Consider the following 11,470-nt stretch of genomic DNA (forward strand, 5'->3'; position numbering starts at 1 on the left):
AACAATGGTGTAATTATGTGTATAGTAAAACTATCAAACAAATCAAAATTGCAGTATATAAAAATCTACGACGCCGCAAAATTGTAGAAAAACTACATTTGTACATACTTAAAAAATAAAGTGCATAACTTTTAAGTGCAAAAATATACCTATTACTTTTCAACAAATATTTTAGTATACATGTGTGTATGTGATGATGCTTTGTGTATATATGTATTGGTGCCTTTTGCTGCACTTGTTTGTATGTTTATGCACTGTGTGTGTGTGTGTGTAATTTTATGTGGCCGTCGCTACTTTACAACATTTCCCCTTTATTTTCCATTGTTGTTGGAAATTCTTTGCCATAACAGTGTTTTGTGATTTGTATTTTACATCGTTTTTTTACTTTATTTTTTTTTTCTCTTCTTCACATTTTTCCAGCTATTCGATTGATTTTACCTTTTTTAGTTGTTTTTGTATTTGTATGCTTCAACTTGTATTAGCTAATTTTGCACATTTTCATCTTTTCTTTAATTTGTTGCTATTTTGTATGTAGCTGTGTTTATTTCTTTTTGTTTTTATTGTTGGCGCCGCGTGGCGGAGTCAACGGACGCCCCGAGCTGCCGAAATTCGGATAGACAAACCGACGTTTATCGGCCGGTTTCAATATTTGGAAGGAACACATTAGTGTATCGTCCACAGACATCATTGCACCTGCAAAAGGGGGCGAATTGGAATTAGAAATATAGAAAAAAAGTGAAATTTTATTAAAAGCATATAATATAATTTTTTTCTATTATTTAATTTATTCCTATTATTTAATTGATTTTTATCTACAAAATATTCGTAAAAAGGTAGGTGTGGTCCGGAATTTCACATACAATATCGTGATAATTAAAGCGTTTCAGTTTAAGGGAATATCTCTTTATTAATTATAATTCACATCTTTGGAAGCGCTTAAAAAAATTTCACAAGCATTTTTTGTACGCATTTGAACCTCTCAACTAATTTTTCATTTTGATCCTTTTTAGCAATTAGAGAGCTTTAAACATGGTCTCTGGTAATCGAACATAAAAAAATATAAGCTTCAATGCTCAATCTTAACAGAAATTTGACATTATGTATAGTGGAACTGGCGTAGTATACATACATATTTATATGTTTTGCATTTAAGTTAACATTATTAATTTAAATTGTTCTCTCAATTTAACACTTTTGCCACATTATAACATACCTGCATTGTCGAATTCACCACAGTAGTTTGGTGCCGAGAATAATGTGACCAATTGTCGCTTGGCAAAGAACTCATAACCATCCTCGACAACTTGGTGCGCGCGACAAATCAAATCAAAATCATGTTTTTGTAAAAATTTCCCAACAACCTTAAAAATGCAAAAAAAAATTTATTAGGCGAGTATTTTCTTGTTTAATCGATTTGTGCAACTCACCTCAGCGCCAAATGTGAAGCTCACACCGCGATCGTTTTCACCCCAACCCATTGTATCTTTATCTGGATCCGACCACAATAGATCACATAGCAATCCCTGATCCGGCACGTCTGTGGGACGCATAATGCGTCTTATTTGCTCCATAGACGATAAATCAGGACTGAGACCGCCATGACAACAGAAAATCTTTTCATCAACTGCAAGATGAAATTACGGCAGAAAAAAAATATTTTTTTTTAAATCACGAGATTTTTTTTTATTGAAACTCCTTTAAATTTTGAATAAAATACCGAATAAAACTAGAAATTATTTTACTGCAATAAGCTTACCAATGGCCGCCACTGGCAAACAATTGAAACAATCTGTAAACGTTTTCCAAAGCTTAATAGTATACCGACGCTTGCACTCGTCGTAAAAACTGCACAAGAAAATTAATTAATTTTACTAAAATAATTTGCATAATGAATCACATTTGTTACTCACCCATAAATTCTATTTATACTGGCGCATTCGTGGTTGCCGCGCAGTAAGAAAAAGTTTTCCGAATATTTTATTTTGTAAGCCAGCAACAGGCAAATAGTCTCTAAGGATTGCTTGCCACGATCCACATAATCGCCCAAAAATAGATAATTTGATTCTGGTGGAAAGCCGCCATATTCAAAGAGGCGCAGCAGATCGTAGTATTGGCCGTGTATGTCGCCTGTAGAAAAAGGAGTATAACCAAATATTTTATTAGACACGATTTATGAGTTTGATGTTTTTGAGAGTACATTGATACAAGTCTTTAAGTACATATTCAAGCAATCAGAGTAAAGCAAGCAAACAGTATTTTAGTCATCGGGTGGCTTGGGAAAAATCACAAAATTTATTTATATGCGACACACACCATAAATTAATTAAAAATAACAAAGAGGTACGTCCACAAACGAATGAAAAATATAACATTTGTATGTTATTCATTTAACATAGTAAAATGTAACTTGTCGTAGCTTACTTTATTTTTAACTTAAAACTTCAATCAAAAGAAGCTTCAGATTCGATAAAGTTCTAAATCATCTTTGCTGTCGCACTCCGAATTAATTTCGCAAGTTTTGTAAGACAATTTGTATGCCTCTAAAATTTTTTGCCGACCATCTTTTAGTGCACTCTAAAAAACGAGCTAATAATAAATGATTCGTTTCGTTTGAAAGTGGTATAAGTCACTTCGTACCTCTCATATACCTCTCATAGACCAACGACAAAACCTTCAACCTTTGGTTGATGAAGTTGCATGAGTAACCGAAGCGCCTAGATACAAGTAACTGGTCATTTAAGCATAAGAGATGTGAAGTGACTTGTGCCACTTTCAAAATAAACGGCTTAGATGTACTTTAATTTAATAATTTTGGAAAATAATAAGTGGTTAAGTATAGTATTTTACGTACATATACGTATGTATGTACATATATACGGTTTGGATTTCAAACCTCTAAATATTGTGCAAGCAACGAAGCTGAAGACGTTGATATTGTTATAACGGCAATAAAATACTCCAAACACTTTTAAACGGGGCTGAAATCCAATTGTAAACCAAGCCGATTTTCTGCACCTGCTGGTATTACAGCATAATCTTTGGATACTTTGTATTGACTCAAATCATAAAGGTGACCATGTTGGAGCCTTTAAAAGGATACTTTGACTGTTTCAGGCATTAACTAGATATTATTTAAAAGAAACTCTTCTTGGCAATGTATAGCTAGTTAAGGTCTAATTTCAGAAATAATATGTATATTGATAAGAAATAACATACATGTGTATGCATGTGTATTTTTTATTTGTTTACATGCAGTTTATATCTACTACCCAATAAACATTGGGCTTGGTTATTAAACGAATCTTTTTTTATCGAGTCTCAACTTCGATAACGAATATAGCATAGGTTAGTATTCGATTCGAGAACTAAACCATTCTCCAGCAAAACGGAACCTTCGTTATCTAATATATTTTCCCTAGGGAAAACGAACGTGGGGAAACTAAGGTTGGTTATGAGATCGTTCTCAGTTCGATATGCATATTCGAACGTTCACCGCAATGTTTATTGGGTAATATGTATAGTGTATACATCTATAATGATATTTTATAACGTGGAAACTTTATAGGCGCCTTAATATTTGTAATCGACTTGAGATTTTTATTCTTGATACCGTATTTAGTCTAATTTATTTGCAATGCGTTCATGAGTCAGTGGCAATTTCAAAGACCTTTGATTATTTGGGTTATTTGTATGCGCTTGACTTAATTGCAACTCATTAAAAACGACTTCTGTGTTGTCAAAGTTATCTGCTTTTTTCGTAATTACTAGTTGCGAGGTAAAATAAATTGCATTTTCTAAACTTCTGGTTTCGAGAATCATTGAAGAATAATCTACAAAACCCGCATATGCTTTTAAATACATACATATGTGTATAAATAGTATATATATGTATGGCATGTGATATTCAAAGAACACTTACCGCATATTTTCAACGGTGCTTCCAGTTCTAAGAGGATCGGTTGAGATAGGAATATTTCGCGTGACTTCAGGCATAACCCCCGAATTTCACTCTCCGATAGTTGTACATTCTTACCAGGTCGGGCACCACGCACTGCACAAGTTTAAATAAATATAAAATTATAAATTTGCAGACATTATTTTACTGGCTAAATAGTACCTATGCTCTTAACTTCGTACATAATACTTACCTTCTAATAATCTTGAAATAATGCTATCAATATTCATGATGTCGGACATGACGTGTTCACGCCAACGTTTGTGTTATTAAATACCCTACAAATATCCGCCCACTGTATGCAATGCGTTGCTAAACAATTAAAAGCTTATTACTGCCGCCTGTTTGTTGTGGTCGATTGGTACGTCGCTGACAACGCCACTAAATCGTTGGTTTTCCCGTTTTTCCTAACTTTATACGTACTACAAATATGGTTGCCTGTCCAGTACCAGATTGCTCTTGTAATTGCGTCTCATATGTTGTTGCAATATGCTTTTTGTTTTCGAAGATCTATTGGAAAAGCTATTTCAGCACGCGTGCACTTCCTGAGCTATAGATCACCCTCTTTGGCCGTATATTGCTGCCGTTTTTGTTTGCTAGATCGGTGTTCTGGAGCTATGTAAAATCGACTCCTTTTTTAACACAATTGTGCTGACGAGTTTATATTTTTGTCATAGGCAAGAATTGGCAAAAACAACAGTTTTGTCGTCGTCAGCCTCTCATTCGATTTTTTCTTAATATTTGGGTGGCGGGTGGGTGATTTGCAGGCAAAGCTCAGCACTGATTTTCTTTTTCGCACACACTGCCCAATTATTTTCACCACTCACACACATTCGTCGCAGTTGCTAGTTGCACCCAATTTTTCAATTATCGCCATCAAAGCCAATAAATTTATTTGAAATCAAAAATGCGTTTTTGTGCGTTATGAGGCAGAAAATAACGTTACGCATAAAGTTTTTACACTGTTCGGCTTATGTGAAAATTTCACCAGATTTTCTTCTGCGGAAAATTTAAGCAATACACACCACCAAACGAGGAAAACGACGAAGACAAGTGCATAACACTTGACAGTAACAAATGTCATGTGAAATGTAATAATGATATAACACATTACAGCTTAATGCGTTTATATAGTTGGGAAGATTATTATAAATACAAAGTAATTTCGTAAAGTCTTTCAAACTACTGACTTTCAAAACCTACTAGTTTCAAAAAGAGACTTTGAGAGATTTTGAAAGCACATCGCGTTGGAAAGTACCTCATTTGCATGATGCAATAATACAAGGTGGTATCAGTTGTGACAGCTCGATTTGACACTGCCTTAGCTCAGTAGTATAAGAAGAAAAACGGGAAGAATTTAATCCCCATTTGGGGGAAAAATATAAAATTTCATATTTTCTTCTAAACAAAATTTGGTTTTTTATAATATATCCGCAATGAAATGAAATGAAATAAGATAAAATTCCTTTTTGAGAAAACAAAATGTGTATACTGATAAAATATAAAAAAAAAGTTCAACTATATTATTAGGCAAAGAATCGTTAAAGAAGTAACACTGTTTCACCTAACGCAGTCAATATAGCTGAATTAGAACGAGAAGTTGCCAACCGATAACACCTTGTATTAGGTTCTATCCCTAACAATCCGGACCGGATCCGGTAATTAGAGAATAAGCGAACAGTTTGCTCTCCAAAATTGAACATAATCCAGAAGTACAGGAACGCAAAAAACCACATTTCGTTCCCCAAATTTTGAGAAACAGCTTATTCGCATCGTTTTTGTTTTTGTCACTTAAATGCAAACACTTGGAAATTGAATTTTTTTCACAAATTTGATTTTAAGGGCGTGTGTGAATCGGTAACAAAGTTCTATGGTGAAAGCTGTTGAATAATATTTTTACTACGGTGAGACAGTTTTGCCAAACTGCTGTGTGAAATGAAATATTTTTTGACAGCAGTAAATTTTTGATAACCGCAGATTTAGTCGGAATGAAGTATTACAAATTGAAGTGAAACTAATAATTTAAGAAAACATCTACCATCACTGATAGCATTTCATCAATTCAAGCTTTTGTTTTACGAAAAATTACACACAGCAACAATCTTTGAAATTGTCAAAATTTTCTATGCATTTGCCAAAAATTTCACTAGCCTCATGAGCTACTGAAATTTTATTCACCTCATAGTTGTCAAAAATTTACTTGCCGCAAACTTTGTTACCGATTCACACACGCCCTAAGAATATAAAGATTGAAAATACATTCATTATTCCTTAAAAGTACCAAGTAAATGCAGACCACATGTAAACACAAAACAGCTGATATGCACTTTGACGATTTATCCATTTTTACCCGTAGAAAAAGTATGGGCTGTTTTGCGCAGGAAGAAGAAGGCACTTATGATCCAATACGTTCCAATTTTCGCTCTCTATTACCCATTTTGTTGAGTACGGGAATGATTTCTGGGCTATTTTGGGCACACGCGGGATACCGCGTTTCGTACGGGAAGGAACCTATTATTGCATCATGCAGAAAATCAATGTTTAGAACTGATTAGTTAATTCCGGGCACGAAAAGTGGCTTTTGCGTTCCTCACTCTTGGCACTTTTGGCACGGGTTGACACATTTTTGACACTTGTGAGAGAGTAACTTGTTTTTACGCTCTAATTACCGAAACAGCACGGAAAGCGCGTGGAACAAACTTATTGTCTAAAATTTACATTCCACAGAATTTGGCTATAATCGCTGACTCTAGTAAGCCATTTTGCAGACATGTTGTTGTTGTTGTAGCGAACATCGTGAATGCCGCTTAAAATAATACTAAGTTGGATTCATATGGCAACACCGTACATATATAAGATTCCTTTTTTTGCGTAAATTCTGTGTGAAATACTTGCATAGTGCGAAATTTGTGATAGAAAAAAAATTCTTCAATAATTAAAAAGGAATCCACATTAAAAATTTTCAAACTTTTTCGTCAACTACACATGTCTCAATAATGTCGAGTCCATATGGTAGTAGTGGCAGCAGTGGGCACAATGATTTCGCCAATCCTCGATTGGAGTCGCATATGACGTTTGTGTGTCCAGAATGTGGAGTGGAATTCGAATCACAGCAGGACTGGCGTCGCCATTTAAATGAGGAGCATGATTATATACATAAAACACCAGCAGATTTCGATTTTAAAGAAATTAGTGAGAGCTTCCATGAATGTCAAGTTTGTCATAAATGGGTTGCCAATGCCAATCAAGCCATTGCACTGCTCCAATACCATCGTTTTCTGCACTTGCCATTTAACCGTACGTATCGTTGTCGACATTGCAAAGGAGGATTCACACGTAAACGAGCTCTTTGTGAACATCTCTACCGCTTCCATAGCCGTCAAATAATGATGGTAGAGAAAATGCGGCAAATAGAAAGTGAGACAACCACCAACATAATCCAAACGGCTGAACAAAAGTTGCTTCGCGATCCACGTTTAAATCGGGAATTCTATTTGCGTTTTATTTGTCCACAATGTGGCAAGAACATCGATAGATACGAACAGTGGCTTAAGCATTTAGACACACATGCATCTACCTCTCATGATTTGCGAATGCATCGCATCTCCGGCTCACGTAACCACTATTGCTTACAGTGCCGCAAGCTGTTGTACACTAATGAACAACCGAAATTGCAACGTCATCGTTTTACTCATCTGCCGTTCCGGCTGTTCTTTAAATGCACTTTCTGTATGGTAAAAAAGTCTTTCAAATCGGAAATATTTCGACATTTCGTTTATGCTCATCCCCGACATTTCAACGAAGCCAAGCCCTATATTAAAAAGCCAGTTGAATGGGGAGCGAAGATAAATGATCGTCTTAACACTGAATTAGATGCAATACTGAGGCGATATAAAGTAATAGATAGCACCGAGGAGATGGATCCAGCTAATGATAATAAGCGTGGGAGGCAGCAGAAAAAGCAAACTTATGCAAGTGAAAAGGCAAGACTAGCAGCTAAACAACAAAGATTTGAGCAAGAACAAATACAAAAGAATAGTGAGTGTGCTGATACTGCAATCCGTCGAAGTAACGTCCGAATAATCAAGGATTGTGATAAGGGATCTAAGAGTTACACAATAACTCCTACGGAATCTACAACAGAAGATGATTTTGAAGAACTATGTGCTGATGTATTTGAATCCATTGAGGAGGAATCACAACCCATGGTCCATAATGGCACGCAAAACAAGAGCGATGCCATAGTTGAAAACTTTAAACAAGAAAAGAGAGATGAAGAAGAAGTGATAATATGCATTGAAATAGATACAGTCGACGATGATCACGATCCTTCCACACAGACAAACAATTTTATTTGGTCACCGCCGCGAAAACGTTTAAAATTATGCGAATCGGAAACATCAGCACATTCTACAAAACAAACAGCAGTCCAGAGTCATGGCCATAAGTATAATCTTCCAATAGCCAATAAATCTAACAAGAATGCATTGCTGGAGGAAAACATTCACTATCTCTGTCCTGAGTGTGGCTCAGAGTTCAATGAACAATCAAGCTGGCGCAGGCACGTCTTTACCGAGCACAATATAGAAAATGCAATTCAGACAAATTTTCAAATGCTTGAAAATCAACAGTCCTACCTTTGTCTCGACTGTATGGATGTACAACATACCACGAAGCATGCTGATTTGCAACGTCATCGCTTCATGCACATGCCATTCCAGTCATATCTTAAATGTAAACTTTGCTCCAAAACAAAATCCAGCAAACCTAAAATGATGCAGCACTTGCAGGATTGCCATGTCTGCCAAGGTAATAATTCCACAAACCAAGTAGTAGAAGGTGACAGTAACAGCATCGACGTATCGGCAGAACTTTATCCGTGCAAAGTGTGTAGCAAATATTTCACTACAAAAGAACGATTGCAGTTACATCGCACTCAGACATGCGGAGTGCGAGCAAATGGTCTACAACGAGCCACTCCAGGCGGGAACACCACCAGCCAAAATAATAATACAAATGCCGCCATAGCAAACAATATGAAATTATTGGCACATTTGAAACAAGCACATGCGCGCATGAAGCGTATGCTGGCCAGCGACACAAACTGAATTTTGTATTCTTAAGAACTAGAATTAAATTTCAATGTTTTTGTTTACGTTGAATTTATAATTTTATTAAAATAAAGCTGTCTCCTCATATACATACACTTCAGTCGCACAATTACTTCCAATTAGACGTTCTTTATGTAAAATTAGCTAGTGCAACTTACTTGCATATAGTAAATAATGCATGTATGTAAGGGGTAATAATTAACAATTTTAGTTACATTTCTTATTTTATATTATAAGTATGTTTGAAGCCGCTTGTAAGCATACGAGTTTTATTCGACTATAAGTCATCTTGCCACTAAGTAACATTTTTAAGAATTTTTATAGAATCTCACAAACGCATGAGATCGTGGATTTGTGTTTAAAAATTGAAGGACAAATGTACACCGTTATTCGTCTTGGACCCTTCTCTTTGTAACAATTGGACAATATTTTGCGTTATCGAGCTGACAAATGGCACAATTTTTCTTAAACTAGTGCAAAGAAAATAATATCCCAAACCTATTGTTTTGGTTTCTACCAAAAAATGTCGCATTTTGATGCCCCTTTCTCTTTTATGAAATGCTGGACAAGGACAAGATGGCAAAAGCATGCCCTTTTACAGGTTTGTGTAACATCAAACACATTTTGCACAATCGCAAATAATTATCTAATAGATAAATATTTCATTGAACGCAACTATAGATCATTACTCATCAGACGCAACATGCTTTCCTAAGATCTTATCAGACATTTCTTGAAAAAAAAATTACCATGGAACGTATTGCAGTATAGCTTTCGCAATTTAAGTTTAACTACTTACATAACTAGCTACCTACTACACTACATTAATATTTATCTACTAAGCCTAACGTGTCATTTGAAGTACTACTATTGTTAGTCATTTTGTGCCCATAATCCCATAGACCAAATTAAACCACTATCTGTTTCTATGCATACCTCTTGAGCAGCATAGGTATTTGATGTGCTAACCATATGACCAAACTCCATAGGCGATTTCGCTGTTTAGGATTGATAAAAAGTTGTATTTATAGAATAGCTTTTGCGTCAAATAATCGATACATACATAAATTCCATTTCAATCCTGTAGTAGTCACTGAATTCGCTCTACTACCAACCGGTATCAATGCGCACCAACGCTGACAGTGGACTAGTTCTTTTGGTATTATAATTTTGTGTTTACCCGGCAGAAGTAGCCAGCTCAAACAAGCACTACTCAAGAGATATATGTTAAGTAGATCGCTTTGTAATTTGAATAAAGTATTTATATTCGCCATTATCTGATCTAGACGGCCTGTATTCTCTTGAAATACAATAACTTCCTGTATGTCTTCTGATTTCATCTGTGGTTGCAAAAATCGTAAAGCTTTTGTAAAATCTGTCTCGTTCTGGTTAGGTGTGTGTTGGTATTTAATATCTGGTGCACTAAAAAGTTTCCTTGTTTCTTCTGTAATGGAGTCGAAATCTCCAGTTATATATTCCGGTAGCTTTAGTTTCTCTCCCTCACAATGCATATGCATGAATTCATTCCAGTGATTAGCGCCACCATCTATTAGGCAACGAATTTGTGCTGTGCAAAAGTTGTAATGTATATTTATAAAGCAACTTATGTACGTAACTATAAATATAGATATGTATGTATAGTTTTTAATTGATCATATTTACCATTTTGCCATATTTTTTTAACTATCGGCGGTGACACTTGTATTGGCCGGTTAAGCACGATGCAAGCATAACCACTCCCCACTGTATGACAGCCTTTTAGCAGCTCACTGGTTCTCCAAAGGCACACCTCGTTGGTATCGCTATTGCCACTTGTGGTTGTAGTGTTTCCTCCATTTAAATTCATTGAAATCGGAATACGTACCGACCGTCGCAGTGTAGTTTGGTGCAATGTGCAAAACAAATCGGAAAATCTGGCAGAAAACATATGATCGAATGCAGTAAAGTTGCTGGTCGTTGCAAGTGTGACAATCGCAGGGTCGCCCCTTTAATTTCGTTCTACTAAATGTGTAAATTTTGCTGATTATTTTTTATTATCTCTTTTAATATTTTGTTTAAAAATACTCATTTCCATATTGTATTTCTAAAATTAAATAAAATAAATGCTTGCTTGGTCCGCTTGGTCGTGTAACTTTTGTTTTTATTGTAAACAATAGGTTTGTTCGTCGAAAATCCAGCAAGAATTATCCAACACTCAAAATATCAGAGAGTAAGAAAAAATTCTCTCAAATTCTCTCTCATGTTGAGAAACTTGCAAATTTCTGCACGAACGCAAATTTGCAGGAATTTGCAAGTTTCGCTGCCAGCTGGCGTCCACGGTTGCATTTCAAACATAAAAAATTTTTATAGAATTTTTAAAATTCTTTCGGATGGCCAAAAACAGGATATACATGTATATTTCTTG

The 11,470-nt window shown here is 35.4% G+C and overlaps 3 protein-coding genes across 3 annotated transcripts; 1 reads left to right on the top strand and 2 right to left on the bottom strand.

The window, feature by feature from the left end:
- Positions 1–203: 203 nt before the first annotated feature.
- Pp1alpha-96A (Protein phosphatase 1alpha at 96A) lies at positions 204–5,122 on the bottom strand. Its single transcript, XM_017607687.1, has 7 exons — positions 4,149–5,122; positions 3,920–4,051; positions 1,911–2,127; positions 1,757–1,845; positions 1,428–1,624; positions 1,214–1,361; positions 204–693 (listed from the first exon to the last, which is right to left on the bottom strand). The coding sequence occupies exons 1-7, from the start codon at positions 4,195–4,197 to the stop codon at positions 542–544; spliced, it is 984 nt and encodes a 327-aa protein (XP_017463176.1). The 5' UTR covers positions 4,198–5,122; the 3' UTR covers positions 204–541.
- Positions 5,123–6,812: 1,690 nt separating this feature from the next.
- Positions 6,813–9,161, top strand: LOC108356565 (zinc finger protein 616-like). Its single transcript, XM_017607671.1, has one exon. It carries the CDS (start codon positions 6,952–6,954, stop codon positions 9,061–9,063), a length of 2,112 nt encoding a protein of 703 aa, XP_017463160.1. The 5' UTR covers positions 6,813–6,951; the 3' UTR covers positions 9,064–9,161.
- Positions 9,162–9,416: 255 nt separating this feature from the next.
- Positions 9,417–11,212, bottom strand: LOC108356591 (thiamin pyrophosphokinase 1). The gene is made up of 3 exons (XM_017607695.1): positions 10,729–11,212; positions 10,130–10,633; positions 9,417–10,064 (listed from the first exon to the last, which is right to left on the bottom strand). The coding sequence occupies exons 1-3, from the start codon at positions 10,991–10,993 to the stop codon at positions 9,940–9,942; spliced, it is 894 nt and encodes a 297-aa protein (XP_017463184.1). The 5' UTR covers positions 10,994–11,212; the 3' UTR covers positions 9,417–9,939.
- Positions 11,213–11,470: the final 258 nt, after the last annotated feature.

The sequence above is a fragment of the Rhagoletis zephyria genome, unplaced genomic scaffold (genome assembly GCF_001687245.7).
Source record: "Rhagoletis zephyria isolate East Lansing unplaced genomic scaffold, Rhagoletis_zephyria_1.1 Rzeph_scaffold_00174, whole genome shotgun sequence".
NCBI lineage: Eukaryota > Metazoa > Arthropoda > Insecta > Diptera > Tephritidae > Rhagoletis > Rhagoletis zephyria.